The 21,898-nt window shown below is 40.5% G+C and overlaps 2 protein-coding genes across 3 annotated transcripts; both read left to right on the top strand.

The window, feature by feature from the left end:
* The first annotated feature begins 1,817 nt into the window (after window positions 1-1,817).
* calhm1b (calcium homeostasis modulator 1b) lies at window positions 1,818-8,324 on the top strand. The gene is made up of 3 exons (XM_008409528.2): window positions 1,818-2,238; window positions 3,612-4,213; window positions 6,784-8,324. Exons 2-3 carry the CDS (start codon window positions 3,668-3,670, stop codon window positions 7,291-7,293), a joined length of 1,056 nt encoding a protein of 351 aa, XP_008407750.1. The 5' UTR covers window positions 1,818-2,238; window positions 3,612-3,667; the 3' UTR covers window positions 7,294-8,324.
* Window positions 8,325-10,529: 2,205 nt separating this feature from the next.
* Window positions 10,530-21,821, top strand: LOC103465035 (RING finger protein 122). 2 transcript variants are annotated; one of them, XM_008409549.2, is made up of 7 exons: window positions 10,530-11,080; window positions 11,490-11,860; window positions 14,128-14,281; window positions 16,921-16,963; window positions 17,562-17,603; window positions 18,545-18,627; window positions 20,952-21,821. In XM_008409549.2, exons 2-7 carry the CDS (start codon window positions 11,836-11,838, stop codon window positions 21,070-21,072), a joined length of 468 nt encoding a protein of 155 aa, XP_008407771.1. In that variant the 5' UTR covers window positions 10,530-11,080; window positions 11,490-11,835; the 3' UTR covers window positions 21,073-21,821. The 2 variants fall into 2 exon arrangements, with proteins under 2 accessions (XP_008407771.1, XP_008407762.1); XM_008409540.2 differs by having other exon boundaries at window positions 10,530-11,319.
* Window positions 21,822-21,898: the final 77 nt, after the last annotated feature.

The raw sequence follows: 21,898 nt of genomic DNA, 5'->3' as shown, positions 1-21,898 counted from the left end.
AAACCAGAAGTTTTCACACACTGTTTAAACACTCAACTTTTTTTTCCAAGTGTTTGACATAAAGTCATTTTTTCCCCCTGTTTTTGATTAGTTGAGAAGACTAAAACTATCTCTGTTTGCTAAATGTCAAAAGAACCTGTTAAAGTTGGAAGAGTACAGAAAATCTTGACCACAGGTTTGTAAACTAAAACAATAAAAGTAAAAAGAAGCTAAGTTTTCAGCCAGGAAGTGAAAGTTTGAGCACAAATGGTTCTTCTGATGACAACAACAACGGTTCTAATCATGGCCATCAAAAAGCCCTGATCAGTTTGATCAGAAGATTTGTGGGCAGGCGTGAGCCAATAAGCTGGCCTATAAACCTGAGCAGTTCTTGAGAAATGGGCCAAATTTACACCAAACACTAGAAACCTGGAACATTAGACCCATGTCACATAGTTTAAAAAGGCAAATCTAATACAAAGAAAATTGAAGTTAAATCCAAATTTCTCTCATTATTCTGACATTTAGCAAAGAGAAAATAGCTCTGGCACTCCTGGCCATCCTAAAACAGAAAAAGTTTAGTCTGATTCAATCGTAGGCAGTGAGAAAAAATGGGTTATGTTTCTTTTTAAACAGAGTAAATATTTGTCCGGTTTCAACTATATGCAAATGCAAAGACTCCAGAGCAGTCTGCAGAGGTGATGCCAAATAATGAGGATCCCACACAGATTTAAAATGTATCTTCTGTCATTGAAAGGTACCAAAACTGTCTCAAAGTGTTTTAAATTTAAATAGAAAACTTATGATTTTTACTGTTGTTATTGATCTGAGACTAATCCAACCAGTAGATGAGTTTCAGAAGCTCATGTTGAGAATTCATCTAAAACAAATTAGTCTTTTAAAAAATATCTCCCTGTAAACACTATGAAATAGTAATTCCTGTTTTGTTTGCAGCCACAATAACCAATCAGTTTTTAAGCTATAAAAAAGCTGTGAGAAGTTTGGATCAAAAATCTGTTAAATGTGGTCATCTGTAATATCCCCCTCCAAAAAAGTATAAAACTATATTTGTATAGTTGAATAAATGTGTAAATGTTATTTAACTGATTTTGAAACTTATCTATCACAGGCCATGTTCCAGAGACAGAAAACATAACTTTACTATTAACTACTGGAGGTTTTAAGGAGAACCAGGAACAGATAATGTATTTCAGCAACATGCAAAACATATTTTAAACAAACACATTTTTTCAAAGTGATAAAACATGACTACGGGTTAGCTTGACAATTTTCATAATTGTCAGTTTGAGTTATTTGAATAAATGCTGTGATTTTGTTTTTGCTCCATATTATTGGTGGCTTTAAATAAGTTTTGTTGCATTTCTAGTTTTAAAGATTTACCTTAACATATTAACAGGCGGTGAGCCTTTACAATCTTTGACTAGAGTGTCAATGGAAAGGTGGCGTTTCTTAATGTAGCACTGTTCGCATTACATAAAATCAGTGTACACAAATCTCGGACTCAGAGAAATTATTTTCCTGGTGTTGACAATAAGTATCAGGTTGCAGACAGAACCAAGTGTATTAAATGGCTGGTGCCCATGAACAGTGGAGTGAACCGCTGCCTTTTATCTTCTTGCAGGCTTAAAACTGGTTTGTCAAGCTCCAGTTCATTTTGTGGTTCCATATCTATTGAAACCCCTGTGTGCTATAAATAAATGGATAAATGTATGTATATAAAAAAAAACTATTTCAACCTGTTTCACGGTCATTTCTTCTCCAAGCAATTGGAAACAGATTCACCCTTTACCTCTGTGACTGCAACCAAATTTTCCATCCAAAGCCACAGATATTTGAATGGTTTGAACGTTTGTTTGCATGTCTGGCTTGTTGACGCAGGAACAATACAGGAACTCTCACTGATGGGATTTATTGGACTGACACAGAAACACTTTGCTTTTCATATAATAATGCAGAAAATTAAAAGGGGGTTGAAATAAACAGTGTAAGATATTCACAGGCTTTGTCAGGTTTGCTTTCGAGAAAATATATTTTCTCAAATCACTGTAACGCAGTGAAGGGAGGGGCTTGATGACAGGAGCTTAGCTCGGCTTTGAGTATCACCAGAGAATCACTTCTCAGTCAGCCAGGTGCATATGTATGCTGCGTATGAACGGAGCTGCAAGACACTCACTATGGACGTTATGGTTATATGACAAGTTTATCCTTCCAGCTGTTTATCCAAGTATAAATAACAAGGTAAGTGTGAAGTTAATACGAAAACAGCGTCTATAAATATGTGTACCATCAACATGTTCAACTAAATCTCTGTCTTCAACTTTGTTGTTGGATAAGTAAATTACAAATGTCTTACAGATAAATTGTAAATAGTTGCTGCATTTTCTTTGGGTCTGGTGAAATCCAGCAATGCTTCGCAGCCAAAATGTATTTTCTGTTACTATTAAGTCTGTGGATATAAACAAAAACTTTAAATCTCCTACTTGTTTCTTCTTAATAAAAAAATAAATAATAGCTTTAATAATAACTTTGCCATCAGATATTAATATCTGGTTGATAGAACGTTTACTAGCATTTTTATTAGGTACACGTGACCATTTACCATGTAACACAAATCCTGAATCAGCCCATCACACGTCGGCAGCTCAGTGAGTTTAGGCACGCAATTATTGTGAAGTCGAATGTTGAAACCAAGTGGCTTTGAACGTAGCGTAGTTGTTTGTGCCAGATGGGCAGAAACTGCTTACCTACAAGGATTTTCGCACACAAACATCTCTCAGGTTCAAAGAAGAGATTATGTATATCCTGTGAGCAGAAGCTGTCTGGATGAAAATGTGTTGATGTCAGAGGAGAACAGTTCAAGATGACAGAAAGGGAACAGTAGCTTAAATAGCCACTCTTTACAAACAATATTTTACGAATACCATATTTGAGTGTATCACACTTGAAGCCCTTAGATGACAAGACCAAACCAGGTGCCACTCCTGCCAGCTAACATCAGCAAACCAAGGTCACAGATTTCACCTGCTTACCAAACCTGAACAATGAATAAATTGGAAAAACAATGGTTTGATGAGCCTTGATTTTGGCTGTGAGATTTAGATGTTATTGTCAGAATATGGTGTAGCCAACGTAAACGAGGATCCATCTTGCCTTGTATCACTGCTTCAGCCTTGTGGCGGTAGCATAAAAGTATGGGCAATTGTTCTTGGCAAACATTGGGCCCATTAGTACCAGCTGAGTATCGCTGAAATGTCACAGCCGATGTGTAGGAACCAAACTGGTTTCTTGAACAGAACAACTAGTTCACTGTACCCCAATGGCCTTCAGAGTCACCAGATCGCAATTAATTAGAACAAATTTTATATGTGGTCAACAAGGATCTCCCCATCACGAATGCAAAGCTGAGAAATCTGCAGCAACTGCATCATGCTGTCAGGTCAATATGGATCAAAATCTCAGAAGAATGTCGCTTTCACCTCGTTAAATAGTATTGAACATTATTAAAAACCTAACTTGGTATCAACTTAGGTTTTTTTTTTTTAAGGAGGTTCAAACTCTACTGTTTTTCATATCAAATGAGAAGAGCTGTCTATCTGATCCTTCTCAAACAGCCTTTTTCCAGGAATTTCACTGCCTGTAAGCCGAAGCGTCCACCACATCTCACACGATGGATAAGTTTCGTATGATGTTCCAGTTCCTCCAGTCCAACCAGGAGTCTTTCATGAACGGGATTTGTGGCATCATGGCATTGGCAAGTGCCCAGATGTACTCCGCCTTTGAGTTCAGCTGCCCCTGCATGCCAGAATACAACTACACCTACGGCATCGGGCTTCTTGTCATCCCTCCCATATGGTTCTTTTTGCTGGGCTTTGTTTTGAACAATAATGTGTCGGTGCTCGCCGAGGAGTGGAAAAGACCCACGGGGAGCCGGACGAAGGATCCGACAATCCTGCGCTACATGTTTTGTTCAATCACCCAGAGATCATTGATCGCCCCTGCGTTGTGGGTGTCGGTCACCCTCATGGACGGGAAGAGCTTCCTCTGCGCCTTCAGCATCAACTTGGATATCGAAAAGTTTGGAAATTCCAGCTTTGTCAAAGGGATGTCGGAGACGGAGAAGATTCGACTGCTGGCCAGAATCCCCTGCAAAGACCTGTTTGAGCATCAGGAAATAAGAGTGGCAGCGACACGGTACATCAAGTGTATATCACAGGTAGGTGGGTTTTTTTTTTCTTTTTCTCAGGATGAAACACAAGAAGAAGTAATGTGAGACAATTTGCCAGGCAAACCAGATATATGGGGKTTTTTTTAAATCACAAGGTTGTTGTTTTGCCGTCCCTGAAGTAAACAAAGTAAAACTATGTTTACACATGAAACCACAAAATGGATAATCCAAAAAAATTAACAGAAAATTATTCTTATTATTATTTCAAAAATACCACWTGAATGTGGAAGCTGGGAATGTCTGAGCCGTCCAGAATGGAAGCACTTATTCAAAGTGTTGACAAATGTTTCCTAAGAGTTAACACAAGACGTAAAAGCTGCAAGAGTTTCCATATTCTGATGTATGATTGATGTGCATGAGTTTGTTGGCTTAACTCAAGAAAAATGTTCATCCCTCCAACTTTTTTACGTCGTCGAAGCAACTTAAACCCCCTTCAAGTCAAAACTTCACAATAAAGACACAACCACAAAACTCCCATTATGGATCACATTGCCTTTTCACAGAAAACCTAAAGCCCAGGTCACACAGCTTGAGGCATTCACACAAATAAAATGCACAAGTTGTGTGTTCCTGATTTACCTCCTTTAGGACTTTGATATCAGTCACAATCTTCACACAGAAGTGCAAATGATGGTTGTGCTGCTCAACATATTGCTCAGGTCAGGTACACTGAAAAAAAAAAAAAAAAAAAAAACAAGAAATTGCTACATTACGGTAAAATACTGACAGCTGTGGTTGCCAGAATTTTATACGTTAAATTCTGGCAACCACAGCTGCTGGTATTTTATCATAAATTAGAGACATTTTTTCTTTTTCTTTTTTACAGTGTAGAGTCTGGAGGATGATCTGGTGGCTTTGTCCATGAACTAAACAGCTGCTGCCGTCTGTGCTTTGTCTAAAGTCACTACATCATGAATGCTCCCCAAAGCTGTAGAAAGTCCCTTACAGATCATGCAGGATTGGGTGTAATACTGGTGGGTATTACACCCTCCTATTCTGTGTTTGGAAACCTTTAGTAGTTTCCAAGATACAAACGTGTAGATCATAAAACAAAAGTGTGTCTTAAAACGGAGTCCAAGAAACCTCATGAGGTATGAAGGAGATCTGCAACTGATCATCCTCTGCTCAGAATGTGCCAGAGACGGGGAATGTGCCACAGATACAAGAAAGGCCCTAAAGCTGAACTTAGAGGTACACCGTAATGAAGTGGACTTGGTGAAGACATGCAATATGAAGCAGCAACCAAAAACGAAGGATTCAGAAGATATGAAATGATGAAGGGTGGCGACTGAGATATTAACTACTTTGTCTCTTCGTTGAGTAATTTCTGCAACTGAGAACAAGTCATTTTGTGCCCACTTAACAATTGTGTCTTACGCTATTTCACTTGATGAATTATTCCTACTAATGTTCATACTCAAATGCCCCGTATAGTTTAGTTTGCTAATCTGTTTTCAGTGATTGTGGTTCTCATCCCTATCAGTGTCAGATAAAATGTATGAACTAGGACAAATTATGGCCCCCAGATTAAACTGAAATCACTCAGTTTCCTCCATTTATAACTCATAAAACCACATTTACTTTATCAAACTATGAGCAGATTGTATAAAACCATTTCTATCCTCAACTGTCAAAACAGATACAAAATATCTCCAATCAAGATAAGAAGACAACTCCTGTTTGTACAAGAAAAGTGATAAAAAATCCTAAATGATGGCAGCATGACATTACCTGCATCCTCCTTGTTTACAGTTAGATTAATTACTGACTTAGCAGTGACTGTAAATGAGCTGCTGTTATTTTATTGTTAACCCAAAGTCAAACTATCAATGTCAGTGACACATCATTTGATATAGCACATTTCCAACACCTCGAACTAAATAAACAACTAAGGATGAGTAAAATACACAACAGTGGTACAATCAAGCATAAAAAAGCATTTTAAAAGGCAATAAGACAATAAGAACAACTTAACAGCATGGAGGTAAAATATCAGGGCAAATTGGCAAAACTCTTATTAGCTAAGTTGTTATTTTTATCAACCAATTTGTTCAGTTACAGGGACATTTAAAGTAGATCAAAATTTATAATTTCATTGTTAATTTTTTTACTGTGTGTTCTAAAGTTGGGGCTAACGCGTCGCCTGGGTGATTAAAATTCTAGCAGCTGAGATATTTTTCAATTCCTCATAAGAAAATGTGATTCTGTTTTACCTCTAATATCCCTCACTGGTTACATTTACTTTTGGGATTTTTTTTTTTTTTCCATAAGTCCCTAAATGTGTTATTCATGAAACCGAGACCTATTTCGGTCCTCCCATAAAACACCCGCACTGTTGTTTAGGTCTCTGAGTAGCCTCAGGGAAAAAGCGCAGCCTCAGAAGTCCCATATCTTGCAAATGAAATGTTTGTAACATAAATGAAGTTGGTGAGCTGTGAAGGTTGCAGGAAGCCTGTAGGATGTGTTATTTCCACGTTACCAAGTGGGAAGATTAAGAAGAACTCTATCACAAGCAAATGCAGTCCGTTTGCTAATGTAAAAACCTCGGCTCTTTACAGGCGTGTGGGTGGATTTTTCTCCTCATGATGACCTTCACCGCCTTCCTCATCCGGGCCATCAGACCATGCTTCACCCAAGCCGCTTTCCTCAAAACCAAATACTGGTCCCATTACATCGACATCGAGCGCAAGATGTTCGACGAGACCTGCAAGGAGCATGCGAAGAGCTTCGCCAAAGTCTGCATCCACCAGTACTTTGAGAACATCAGCGGCGAGATGCAGAGCCTCCACTGCCATCGCTCCGGCCAGGACGACAGCGGCGACGAAGGCGAGGACAAGAGAAGCGACGAAGACAAGCTGCTGGGCATCAGGGCCCAGGACGACATGAACAAGGTCCTGTGGAACTGGCACACGAGTAAGCCGGCGCTGGCTCTGAGGAAGGACCAGATGGACGGCGAAAACAGCAGCAAGCTGAACGGGAAGATAAACGAGGGATTTAATGGGTTCGCAAACGGACACGCCCACGAGACCAAAAAAAGGGAATGGGCCGTGTATTACAGTAAGGTTTGAAGAAAACTGAGATAAAACGCTTACAAATGAGCTCTCACTGTGTTCCAGAGATGTAGCCTTTAGGAAAAAGACTTTCTTACTATGAAAAAGTCTGCAGTCATTGCCCATCTCTTCATATTTTGCTTCCATTCAGTTAGACTTTCTTTTCTTCTTTCAAAGTTACATTGGTCAATATTTCTTACAGGTTCCTGAAGGCTCTTCAGAGCTTTTCTCTCAATTTTTACTGTTTCTGCCATCATTTAAGTTCAGGATCTGGTCCTTTTCAGAGGAATATCTTCTGTTACGCTGCGTCACTCTGACCTATGAATTATGTAAGACATCTAAACTCAATGAATTAATCCTAGTTCTATGACAAAGAACAGAAAACTTAACATGCAATCAGTTGTAAATTGGCCCTGACTCACTTAAAATGTCATTTTAGTATTAGCAAAGGGATTAACTCTTTGTTGACCTCAGAAAAGCACTCCGTCCTCTCAGAAAGCTTGCTTGTGTAAATCTTGTAAATTACACATGGCTAATAAAAGTCTGTTTTATCAAACTGATAGCTCACACTTAGTTAATGCTGCACACCGGAAAGCCCTCACTTTTACCACTAACGACTGTTTGAATGTCCAGACCCGCGTGGGTTACAGTGAAACAGCTGAATTCAACGTCACTTTGTCAGCTGTAAGCAGACGTTACACAATAACGCTTAGAAATGATATACGTTCCCGGATGTAGTAATGTTGTGTCCGCCTTTTTACTTCTGAGTTRGAAATCCTTGCATTGCAACTTTATTAACTTCAAAGGAAATGTAAAGTTTATGCAAAAACAAAGGAATGTGGCTGCCAGAACATTTACAAGTGAGAATGAAAACAAGGTTGAGATTTGCATCTTGTTTGCTCTTTGTGTTTTTTCTTCCTTTTTTTTTTTTGTTATTGTCAGTGACACACAACTTCTTATTTATTTTTTTTACATCTCTTATTGGAAGTGTTGTTTAAAGCCCCCTTTTTTTTTACATGTTCACAGTTGCGGCTGAATATGCTTATCGGAGTGAACTCAGGAAGTTGTTGATTCAATGTCTTGAAAACCATGTTTCACAAGAGTGCGTGCTATTTCTAAAACCACCAACCTGTTGCCGTCTGGCAGCAGCAAGTTCAGTCTGCAGCCTTGGAAYGAAACRAGCAGCAATGCATGTAGTGTGTTTAGCTGCGCATTTACGCATCTGTCCAGATAACCCAGCTGTCCTTTAGTGCTCATGGGTAAATGCCATTGCACTATAAAAATCACTCTGTGTCACTGACAAACTACTGGAGAAGGCGATGACATAAAATTATGTTTGTTAGCAGAATTTAGTTGCGTTTTACTGAAATGAAACAAAATGACTAATGTTTGGGCCACTGTCGTTTTTCCTTCTCTTTCTATTCCATAAGTTTGGGTTTGATTTTGTCTTCATCAGACATCAAGTCCTGATTGAAAACATTTCAGCTGCAAGTGGGTTTTTAATAACATTGCAAACTCCAAGTAGAAATGCAAACCAACAACATTGTACTCCTCAATTTTATATGGAAGGAACATGTTCACAGTAATACTTGAAGCACTTATTTAATTAGATACAACCTGTCAGAATCGTTGATAATTGGTTTGTACCTGCTGCTTCATGCTATAAAGCAGGATTYTTACTATGAGTCGATATCAAGGCTTTTTTTTGTTTGTTTTTAGAACTGCAGCTCATCCAGCTGTTGCAGGAACTAAGACAAGTCAATAAAGGGCTAATCTGGTTTTCTTTCAATTAGCTGTTCTAAATCCACAGCAGTCAAATATTCTTGTCAGTCCACAAATGTGCAAAAGAAAACATTTTTCTCAAMGTAGTCTGAGCTTATGGTCAGGGTGACCATTAGAGGATCAAGTGTCAAAAGCCTCAGAGCGCTGAGTCAGATGCTTCTCACAGAAACAGCAGTTTAAAACAACGGTAAAAAGGGAAGAGTTAAAATTTCTTCATTAATTTTAGCCTCATGGCAACAATTCAGTCAGAAAATTGACTGAATTGAAACTAGCTCTCAAGACAAGTTGATACAAGATAAGGGGTTCTTAAGGCAACAACCTCTGTTCAGTGTATAACTACCCAAACCATCTCTGAACTGTAGAAGATCAAATACGGTCCAGTTCTAATAAGAAACTGTGAAAATGACCCTGTAGCTTCTCACAGACAGGGCGTTCAAAAGCAGACGTAAACTTTGGCTTTGTTTGCAGCTGTTAGCTGGTGGTGCTATTCTCAAAATTGTTTCTGTCTGTCATTGTCACACCRTTTTCTTTATAGAAGATGTTAATTTAGAGTTGTGGTCAACGCGGCCTGAACGGCTTCGCTCAGTTCCTCCGCTGCCATTGCTAAAACTACAGGCAGACTTCAATTCCATACCAGCACAGAAAATCGACTCCATCAATCACAACTTCTCCTTCGGCGTGCTGATTGGCCAGTTTGAAACGCTACCAGAGAAATCCAAGTCAATGGGAGAAATTCAGACGGAGTCTTGGAGGGCTACTTTTTAAGTTCAMACCACGTATTTTACTAGGGTGTGAGAGTTGGAGGGGTGTTGGAAATGCCATGCATCCCACTGACTCTTCTTTCCTTYCCTCCTCCTCTTCCCTCCYTCCTTCTCTTTCCTCCCTCTATGCCCCCTGGGGATTACTGGAGCAGCCCTCCCCTTGACCATCTCCTTGCCCGATAGCCCAGCAGCTGTTCTCCTCAGCGGATTGGCAGCCAGGCCTGCTGGTGTGGGGGTGTGTCCAGCTTGTGATTTTTCTGCCTGMATTTTTTTTTTTTATTAATATCTTTTCATAAATTCTCCCTAGTGCTTAAGATTTCTGTTTATTTCGTAGCTTTTTTTTATTTTTAAGGCTGAAATCATTTCTTCCCTACCTGACCTCCATTTCACACACACTGCTTTGTTTTGGTTGTCAGGACATCAGTCATGCGCGTAACATTGGGCTCTCTTGACTTTGCTGCAAGTCTCTCTCTCTCTTTCACTCACACACACACACACACGCACACACACACGCACACACACACGCACACACACACACACACACACATGCATGGGAGTGTATGGAGGAGGGAGAGTGGTGGAGGGGTGGACGAGAAACGCACGCACGCACGCACGCCGCCATCGTCGTCGTGCTCGCAGGCGTCCCCCCATTCGTCAACGTCTGGCTCATTCTGGCTGGCCTCCGCCTGCAGATTGGAGGACGGAGGCTGCGAGGGAGGGCTGACGGAGAAGAGAGTTGCGAGGCAAAACGGCTGGTCACATGAGCAGAGATCTGTTTACAAACCCGAAGCAGAGCAGCAAGAGAGAGGAGCGAGGGAGAGGAAAGAAGAGGGGGGAGAAAAAAAAAGGCAAACTGCAGGCACCATTATGGACTGAAAAAAAACAAGGAGCAAAGAGGGGAGCCTGCCATGACAATGCCAGCTGGAGGTGTGAGAGGCTGACAAACACACTCCGCCTTTGTCTCAGATTTTTTTTCCCCTTCTTCTTCTTCTTCTTCTTCTTCTTCTTTCTGTCTTAATCGAAGGAGCAGATGGTTAGAGGGAGAGTAGGATCCCCCTCCCTACGCACAAACAAAACACACGCACGTATCTTCTCCGAGTGTCACACAAACACACAGCAGCTGTAGAGGACTGCTGGTGACTGCATGGAGCTGTCCTCACTTTGTTTGCTCTTGGAGAAGGAGAACATCGCTGCCTTCGTCGCCGAGGAGGAGCACCGACTGCAAGATCGGAGGACTGGAGGAGGAGGAGACCGGAGAGGGGGTGAGACTTGTGAAAATCCCCTGTTAGAAAAAGCTGCTTTATAGGAGGAAGACAACAGCGCAGATTAATGTTGGATTATTATTGCCTTCGTTGAGGATTTTGTCATTTTAACGCTGGATGTCATTGTAACTGGTGAGAGGTTGTGGTGGTGGTGGTGGGGGGGGAGAGAGGAGACGACACCGCAAAGTGACGCAAAGTGAAGTCAAGGAGGCTCTTTCCCTTTTCTCCCTGTTAGAAATGTGAGTATTTCCTGTTTGCAAGCTGCTTGTTGTTTATGACTGAGTGAGGTTTTTTTTTTTTTTTACAATAACAAGTCCTCACTCGTTTCACCAGGCCTCTGCTCCTGTTTGTTCTCAGCCATGTTTCTTTGTTTTCTTCTTCTTCTCTCTCCTTTGGTGACATCATTCAGAAACATCTGAGGTCCCCAGACCCAAAACTCAACCCCGGAGTGGTTAATCCAGATTTGGGAGAATGCTGTGCAGCAATCCGGACTGCTGAGCCAACAACGACCACTWCAACAACAACAACAACAAAAAAGAACCACACCTCCTGAGGATTTTTGGAATCTGAAAATCTCCCATGACTTGTTTCTGAAGGAGCAAACGCAAAGATCCAGGTCAGGGAGAGAAACCTTCGCTAAGACAGAAACAAGTTACGGCATCTGAGCCTCCGGATCCACTGCTTCTGGCGTTTCTCCAGTCTCTTCTCCTGACAGGGCCCTGAATTCACTGCTGCTGCCTTGGGAGTCGAATTTCATGCAACCATTCCAATGGTGTAACGGTAAGTGAGTGGATTTCACCGCCAACCAGTAAACACAGGCGAGGTGGTGGCAGTCTGCGGACCTGACTGACGAGATTGAAGTAAAGCAGGAAGTAGCTGCTAATACATGTGCGATATAGCAGAATTCAAGGATATGTGTATTTTACACCTCTCGTGTTATTATTTTCTGGTACCTGTTGTCTTAGGTTGCACACTGCAGGTCCGCTGGCTTGAGGAAAAAAAAAAACAAAAGAAAAACTAGAAGACAGACACATTTGGCTGTTTGGAAATATTTTTAGTCGCAAAAACACCCCCAAGAAATTTTTAATAGTCATGTTGCGGAAACCAAAAGGAGCGTCGTTGGTAGGTCTTATGAAACTGCTGTTATTTTCACACTACAGTTGGAAAACATAAAAACCGCATGACTGYAAGGCAGCGGACTGCAGGCTAGCTGCCCGCCTGATTAACCCATATCAGCTTGGCTTGRTCCAGTTACCCGTACTCCGGCTGCTAAAACCAAATCAAACCAAACCTTCACGCCGTTCACACGGATTAACCCTTGAAATGTGATCTTGACGTGTTTGTTCCTAAGAACACAAAATATCCTCTCCCCAAAATCTGCTGTGAAAGCATTAAATGTTGATATTTCTCCCACCTTATATCTCCGATAATCTCAAACGGATCACTAGCCGTGTGTCGTCGGTTTTGTGTACACACAATGTATATTCGTTTAAAACTGCGTAAGGTCTGACTCTCCCTTCGGATGTCCCTACTTGACCCAGTACCCTCATAAATCTCCTACCCCCCCTCTAACCTGCACGCTGGACCCATTCCCTCGCTGTAAAGAGTGACACATGGTCACTTAGAGGCTGGCAAACAGCATCCTGTACAGCAAATTAATAGGAACACATGTGGTCTGTGGAAGTGGGGCTTCCTCTATGGTTTGACCAAATGGTGCTTTTTTTTTTTTTTTTTTCCTGAGAGTACGTTCTGTTTAGCACACCCCCACTTCCCCGGCAACAAATCCCAACCACACGGCCTCCCCCACACACTCTGACACACACGCACACGCACACACACGCCTGTACTCACACTCTGCCAGTCATCTCGGAAGATTCTGTGGAACAGATGGTGTCGTGACAGAAGTGCTGTCCATCCTTCATGTTTGTCTTGTTCACAGGCAATTAACGCTCAATCCTGCGAGCGCCTCGGTTGCCACCGCAGTGCCAGGCACAGATCCCCGGACACACCTGCGTGTTGCGTTTAAATCCACAGGACGTTTTGTACCCGTCAGCACCAAGAGGATGGGGGATTTGTTTGTTGGTGGACTCTGGTGTTTTAGGTTTTAGATGTGTTGTTAATGTTATATTGTTTCAGGAGGGCTTTGAGATTCATGAGAAACTATCTTCTACGTTGAAATGCCAGATAAGGGCCGATGCTAGAGGTGTGCTTATTTTGGTATCGATCTSATACGGCAGTATTCCCGACCCCAATACTCATTATCTAAGCATTATATATTATCGAACTTCTGACCTTTGTGAGTTATTGTGGTTTCTCCTTTGAATTACTTTGTTAAAACCCAACTAATACTTTAAACGTGTGTGTATTGTTTTATAGATTGAGAATAATTCAAATTGAAATCTTCTTTGCGGTTCAGTTCAGAAACTAGAATACCACAATAAATAAAACATTTCAAGAAGGAATCTGAAACTAAATTATCAATCTCATCACAACTGATATTGCAACAAAACCKATACAGACTTGGTATCGATATTGTCGATATTGTGAATCGATTTGTTCACTTTTACCAGAACCGACTTTTTAGTAAGCCATGTTGCTCGGATGGAAACAGTCTGCATTGTGATCCACAAATCACTATCTACACACTGTGTTTACAATGAACACACCAGTTTTTGTTGGTTATTCAGTTTTTGTAAATGGTCATAAACAGTTAACAACATCATYGCATTTTTGCTCTATTTCTAATAATGTGCGACTCCATTCTGGCTCTTTGTAATCAAAATATGGTACGGCTCACTTTATAAACACTAAAGGAGATCTCACAAAAATTGTGAGGAAAAAGTTGCMGCAGAAAGCATGTTTACGTCAATGTTCCTGGCAACACAATGTCAGTTTTAATACAGTAAACATATGCAGAGACATATTTTTAAAAAGTAACACAGTAGGTTGCAGTTCCTCATTTGAAACGACAAACGAACAAGGGAAAGCTTTGGCGTCACAAACGTACCGAGTGACAAACTTGTGCATTTGAACGCTCTTCTTGGCAGGATGCCTTTGTGGTTTGAGTTTTCATCGCTCTGAACACTACTGCAGCATGACGTCTGACATCTACCACCTCCCCCTCAACATCTATGTCATCGTCCTGGGCATCGGCCTCTTCGTCTTCATGCTCAGCCTCATCTTCTGCTGCTACCTTTTCAGGTAAGGCCGTTCATCCAGTAGGTGRAAAAATATAATCTRACTGAAAATAGATTCGGYTAAAGCAGACGAAGTCAAGCAAATATTTTCAGGATGGGTATTCATCTCACTCTCCACTAAAATCAAAACCAGCTATTTTATGTTTGTAACCTTTTGTTCAAATAAGCAGCAGGTGACTCGGCTTCGTTTGTCGCTCGCTCGCAAATTATTTCTCACCAACTCTGCGGGTGGATTTGCATGAACTTGGCAAACTGAGACCTTTCACCTCGTCCTTTGATGTTCAGCCACATCCCCGCTGCCTCGGTCTTCTCGCTTTCTGCGCACGTCAGACTGAGCAGGCGGYCGCTGTCTGCGAAAGCCACTAAGTGACACCTGTCCGTTCCCAGAGGGCAGAAAGACAAAGCAGGCGACAAGTTTGATGAGGAGGAAGCCAGACCAAAAAAAAAGAGTTATTAGAGAAATATTAAAGAAACAAACAAAAAAACAATTGGTGTATATAAACTAGTTCTGTGACTGTTTCTCAATATCTTYATGCACGCCCTTCATGCTGGTAGGCGAATAAAAAGCTTTACACATTTTTTTTTCGCATACTTAAAAAAAAAACATCGACTTCCTCATATTTATTTGTTAGAAAACAAATAATTCCACAAACAGAACTATTTATCTTTAATAATCATCTGTGCAGCAWTTATTGGCACCTCAAGACATTCCAGTGTATTAAATGAAGCTAACGGTGTCGAGCCATAATTGACCTTTTTTTTGGTCATTCTGAATGTGTCCAGACTTTAAATTGTGTTTCCCAATTTGTTTTTCCTGCTGCCATGAAAATGTGACATGATGGAGAGATTGCTATTTCTCTTAACCACTCCAGAACAGGAAATACAAGACAGCATGCCTTACTAGTTACCTTAAAAAAAACAGATAAAAGACACTTGCTAAGGTGTGTGGGCGAAACGTTACGAGCAGGAAAGTCGTTAGTGTTTGACTTTGGGGTTCGTTGGTGCAGGGCGTTCCTGTGTGGATTCTTTCTGGGTATTCTGGCTTCCTTACAGTTCAAAAATATCCATGTTAGGTTAACTGGTCTTTTATGCCCTTARTTATGAGTGTGTGCRTGTGTGGTGTGCGTATACTGGGAATCTACCTGGAACGGCTAATCAGATAAGACCAATGTTGAGTTTTTTCAGAATAAACTATCTCTGTCTGGTCTGAAAAAAATAATTAAAATGTCTGATTTCCTTAACATGGAATTGTTTTAATATCTGAAATCTTTCCCATAATCATTACTGAAGCCTATTTTACATTTGCAAAAACAGTTGGCTGAAAACTACATGAGCACATTAATACAGGGCGGTTTGGTAATTAGACATGCAGAAAAAAGAAAAGAGCTTCATGTTCTTTCAGAGATGTTTAGAAATTGAGGAAATTTACGAAACACCACATACTGGGTCGGAACAAGCACCTAGTGGCCATCATCTGAATTACACTTCCAGYTTAGGTAGGTTCATGTCAGGGTTTTACCCTCAATTTTCTTTCTACYTAAAAATAACTGCATAGTACATCCTATATCAGCATTTATTTTTATTTTAAATGATTATRAAGGGATCTGACATTGTGATGTGACGTATTTTTCAAATACTGGTGTGTTCCTGTTACCCCCTGAAGTCAACATACACAGCAGCCATATTGGGATTTGAGATCAGCGGTGGTGAGAAGCTCTCAACCTTCTGTGGAGGRATTTCATTTAGTTTGACTTGAAAATTCAGAGTTTCCAATCTGAGCACAGYATTACCTCTTCTTTCCTTTCACTACCTACTTCAACTTTCAACAGAYCCAGACCTGAGAAAATTTCTTGCCTGGTCTGGTAAAAGACGTGTAAAAGTCCTACAAATTCAAAGCAATGCAGACAAATATTCAACCTTCAATATGAGTACCTCCCCATTTGGGTATGTTAAAAAAAAAAGATCGGTTTTGACAAAATCACAAGTGACATGATTATTAGCACTCCCTATTTTAATACATGGTACTACAACTCCCCYATAATCTCTTTATTTGTGCCTCAGGAAAACAGAAAGCTGTGGATTATTCAAAGGAGTTTCCTAGAAACTCTTTATAAACTCAAAAAAAAGAAAAACAAGAATAAAATATGAGCTCAGTAAAATTTATTTAGAAATTGATTCTTACAAAAATTGTGTCACTGGTGATTTTGTTGAAATATCTATTCTTTACATGGGATTTCTACCAAATAAATGACTTGACTTGAAGATTTTGCTCAATATTTTTAGCAAAAGGTCAGACTACTGCAAAATGTGAAACTTTTTAAAGGCTTTTGATACAACTTTAAGAGGAGAATCAACAAATATGCCTTTTAATTGACAGCTTGTAACGCTCACCCCACAGGAGAAAGTCTGGCCGGGTGAAACCCAACACCAACCCTCCCTTACATCTTTAATCAGCGCATGACGGCTGAACTCTTCTGCTTTTAACTTTATTAAAGAGCTTCTGAACAAYTGACAGTTAGCCTTGCGATTTACGTCCGCTTCGACTGAACCGGACACATTTCAGTGTAGACCTGTCATATCAGGAGCCCRATGCAGTTGTCCCTGTGCAGACGGCAGCGTAATCCTCTYTTGTGTCTCCCTCAGGTTAAAACAGCAAGGAACCAGGGAGCAGTTCAGCTACAACGAGGTACGTCGCACCCAGACCCGTCACTGTGAGGGACTGCGTAACACAAGGACTCGATTATTATGACTGTTATTCAGATAAAAAAAAATTGGCACACTCTGCAGATTTTGTCATTTAATTACTTAAGCCTTTTTTTCCCTAACATGTTAAAAATAAAGCTCCARATAGACAGTTTAATTCTGTTTTCAAACAGGGTTTTTTTTTTTTTTTGTATAGTTTTAGCTTAATTGCTGCACTGACCCTGTTGTTTCTTGATCAAATTTCCTATTTTTGAGTCTGCATATGCATTGAGTCAGTTAGCGATTAATCAATTACTGAATTAGTCGTTTCAGACCTACAAGGTTTCTGAAGGATGTTATAAATTCATGTGAAGTCCACCGTGTTACGCTTTTAATAACTGGCCTTGACTCCACCTGTGTGTCGGCATTTACTCCCTGGTTTTTATCAAATGTGTGAAAGGGGTAAAAGGAAGCGACTGTGTGAGGAAATAACGTTCTTGGCTTTCTSCACTAAGCTCATGGCTCCTGCACTGGGAGAACGAGAAGAGCTTTAAAGAAAACATCCAACATTTTCTCCTCGCTCTCGTTTTTCTTCACTGCAGGTGGTGCTGAAAGGAGCCAGCAAGAAGCTGAGCCTTCTCGGAGTGAGTCCYTTTTTCCGTAAAAGCTTGATTTTTTTTTTATTTTTTATTTTATTTTAGCCAGAATACTTTTCCACAAGAGCTCAGATGATCCATCATGAGCTGGGTGTGTTTGTTTAGTCGGGTTAACTCAATCAGCTTTTCCTTTCAGGCGTGATTAGTTGGCCGTACTGCATTAATTAGGGTGGAGATGCCTTTAAATAAATTCAATGTGAGCGCATCTGCACAAYGTGTGACTGTTASAATGACAGCAGTGCATTGCTGTATTCTACAGTGTCCATACATGCAGTCATTTTCAACCAGTTGGAATATTATTGAGAAATGCATTGATTTTAGTCACTCGGTTCACTAAGTGAAATTATTATGCAGATTAAATAAACACACACTGGTGTTTTTAAGCTGTTATTTCTGTTAATTATAATGATTTTCCACATACAGCTAATGGAAACATTTCAGGTTATAATATCATCTGAGATCAATAAGAAACATKTCAGCATAGAAATTTATAATAGCTGTTTAAAATGTATTTTCACTTGAATTAGGGAAACGAATTAACAAAATAATTTGGATTGCAGAACAACGAAACAGTTTGGAATCGTCTTTAAATTCGAACCTCAACATACAAGAAGTTTTCGGTACAATTTCTAGATGCTTGGAGGAACAGGATTTACGTATATATTTTCAGGGAAACATTTTTTTTCTTGTATTATTTATGTGTCCAACTGGTCTTGTTGCTTGGAAACAAAGCAAGATCGCAATTTCTCTACAATGGCCTGTTTGTTCATTAGAGATAAATTAAATTACTGTGAAATGAGAAAACAAATGGCCCGCTGGACGGAAAGAGACAGCCTGAAGTTGCACGATGCTCTCTCTCTGTGGCACACTGAGGAATGTTTCGTCCTTCTTTTCCCTTAAACTAACCCGCTCTGTTTCCGTTGATGCAGCAAACCTGCGCCGTGTGCCTGGAAGAATTCAGGACCCGAGATGAACTGGGCGTGTGTCCGTGCTCACATGCATTTCACAAGAAGTGAGTGTCGCTGAGCTCTGAAGGCTTCTGGAGAGAGATTAGCTCCACTCTCAGTCGTGAGAAGAGAATTAGGGTCACCGTTTGTTTTGTTTTTTTCCTGAATGCTTGCTACATTTGTAGTCAAGTTTCATTAATTCAGCAAAAGCCGATTTGGGCACGTCAAAGTCGGCTTTTCAGTARCAGTCTCCGGGTAGACGTGGTTCTGCAGTTTGGGAAAATTAGTCCAAGGGCCACTAATGGCTCCTGGGCTGCTCTATGGAGACCTATGTGATGTCATATGTCAGCTCTGTTGGCATCCCCATTCTAAGCTGCTAATAAGCAGAGACTGCTGTCTGTGTCTGAGCTGAGATGAGCTGAAACTAAACTAAAATATGTCAGATTCTCATTTTCTTCGGTTTAGCCTTCTCTTTATTGGAAGACTAAACCGTTATAAGACGCATGAACAGGTAAGACATCATCATTTTTTCACACATCACACTTCTGCTGAAACTTTGGTCTCCCTCTCTGTTATTGGCCATAATGATCTGAGACAGATGCTCGTTGTTTGAGTCAAATAATCAGGCTGCATTTTATATCTCGTTCTCCTGTTTTTGTAAACACTTGATTTCAGAAAATCAAAAAAAAAAATAAAACAAACCAGATGTCTTATTGACAGTAAAAATCAGCGAGCATCATTTCCAGTGCTGCTGTGAATGTGGACGAATGATTGAAAATATGAGGGATGATTTCAGAACATGCTCCAGCATTTCAAAAGGTGTTTTTTTTTTTCCCCAGAGGCTTTTGATCCCTGTTTGATGCTTCAGGGATCTGTGACCATGAACCGAGCGCCTCGGACCGTTCAGGCTCCGCCGCACGCGTTCACATAAAGGAACGGCATATCTCCTCGTCACAGCCTCTGACCTGACTTTGACGGACTGGAATTACAGATCTGTCAGTCGGATGTTTTGATGCGTTTCAAAGCCACGTTTTATTTTGTCAGACTTATTTAATTTTTATTCAAATTTACTGATTGATGAGGCTTTTAGAGACAGATTTGCCTGGTATTTGCAACAGACGCAAAAATGTTTTCTAAAATAACCTCATCAGTAGGGATAGAGGGGATTGTCTCCATGATGTTTTTCAGCTTATTCTAAGCTTGGCATGGTGATATACAAGGAACTGAATGGTAGAGGAGCTGTGTAAAATCTAAATGTTAGTCCGACCAATCCGGACGACCTGTTGGAACATCGTGGTTCCGACCATCTGACCCAAACCGTGTCAGAGAAGACTGGGTTAAGTCCTGGAACAACCCAGGCTCAAGCTTGTTATGAACCAGAAGATGAACCAGTGTGAGGCTATGATCCCAAACAGAATGAACTGAGATTAAACTGAGACGTTTCTGAACTTAAATTTGAGGTTTCCTGAAGGTTTTAACTGATATAAGTTTGTCCAGAAGCCAAAAACAGAGCGAAACAGGGATTTAGGACTCTGCAGAATCAGAAACCAGCCTCAGCATCATTTCATGATCGGGTAATAACTGGTAATAGAGCCTGACTAGTTAAGTATTTATAACATAGTTGTAACTATTCTTTTTGTAATTGATTATTCTATTGATTATTCTGACGATTAACTGGATTTGGAAAAAAAAGGCACATTCTGCAGATTTTTTCATTTAACTTGTTTAAGGAATTTTTTATGCAATATCAGAAATACATTAAAAGACACAAATTATTAATTTTCTTTTTTAAATACAATACACATTTTATTGCCTAAGATGCATTACTTTACTGAACGCTCCTGAACGCCAATTATTCATTTTTTGATTAACCTAGTAATAAATGGATGTACTTAATCGATTTTTTTTGTACTGAATTTGTACCAGGTGAAGCTAAAACTGAAGGAGTTCTGGGTAGAACATTTTAACACAGAAGGTTTTTATCTAAAATGTTAAATTTATACATTTTCCGTGCAGTTTTGTCTTGAGTACTGGTCTCAGGGTGTTGTTCTTTTGGCAATTTAATTTTTTTTAAGTCTGTATGCAAACGATTAATTGATTACTAAATTAGTTGACAATCATATCAATACTTGATTGATCACAAGTAATTGTTTCTAATTCCTTATATTAAGATGGACATTTGTAGACACTGAGTGGATGGAAATTTCTGATCAAAACTATGCAAGAAAAAAGGAAAAAATATTATTTACCCACTTAAATTATTATTTTTTGTTTCTACCTCGATATTCCATCTAAATGCCTTTTCTTCATCTCTTGAACGAAGCCCCACCGTTCAAGCAGAAGCGAACTGCTGCAGTAAACACGCTGCTCCTGTGTCTCCTCCTCCCAGGTGCCTGCTCAAGTGGCTGGAGATCCGCAGCGTGTGCCCCATGTGCAACAAGCCCATCCTGCGGCTCCACTCCGACGCCCCACAGGGCGCCGAGGGTCCCATGGATCCAGAGGAGGTGTGAGGCGACCGGGGGGAAGAGCAAGACCCGTTCCCCCTCTCAGAAAACACCCACATCAAATACACTAAAGATGACGAACATCTCAGAAGGTAACAAGTGGTAACCATCCCAAGCTGGGGGCTCTGCTGGCGAGTTTCGAGCGACGCGCCTCGGCTGGGATTTGAGACATCGACGACGGCGCCGCCATGTTTGATCGGATCAGTTAGAGAGAGAGAGYGAGACCGGATGAGTAGGATTATTTCCATACAAACAAAGTTCCTAGTTCTGCTTCCATGTTGCACTGTAACACAGCTACAAAAACAACAACGGCAGGAGAAAAAGAGAAAGAGAGAGAGCTGGATTACCAGGACAAGTAGAGCAGCACTGCCAGCGACTAACATCACCACAGGCACGGAGCAGGACGTCCCAGAATCAGTCCGAATACTTTCTCTACTTTCTCAGGGGTGTTTGTTACCAACGCAGCCAGCACAACCCATGTCAGTTACCATAGAAACCCAGTGCCACATATGCATCTCAAGTACTGCCAGCGAAGGCGAGACGCTCCAGCAGCCAGAGTTCGCCACGACATCTGGCCGAGACGGAGACCAGCTGGAAGACAAACCCCCCCGACGACTTCAGTAGGAACCGATTGTGACCCCGTCCTCCTTTAAAACAGGACTCTTAGAAAACTAGTCTTGCCTGTATGTATTGTGTGTAAAAGTCTCCCTATATGATGTTATTTTGTATTTTAAATAAAGTGTCATGTAATGTCACGGTGTTGGATTTATTAAAAAAAAAAACAACAAAAGAAAAAACTCARMWYYTMTWKTSWYMWYWWTRYRSWGTKTWT

The sequence above is a fragment of the Poecilia reticulata genome, linkage group LG1 (genome assembly GCF_000633615.1).
Source record: "Poecilia reticulata strain Guanapo linkage group LG1, Guppy_female_1.0+MT, whole genome shotgun sequence".
NCBI classification, from domain to species: domain Eukaryota; kingdom Metazoa; phylum Chordata; class Actinopteri; order Cyprinodontiformes; family Poeciliidae; genus Poecilia; species Poecilia reticulata.
Note: the sequence above shows the minus strand (reverse complement) of the source record. Positions and strands in the feature narration are given on the sequence as shown.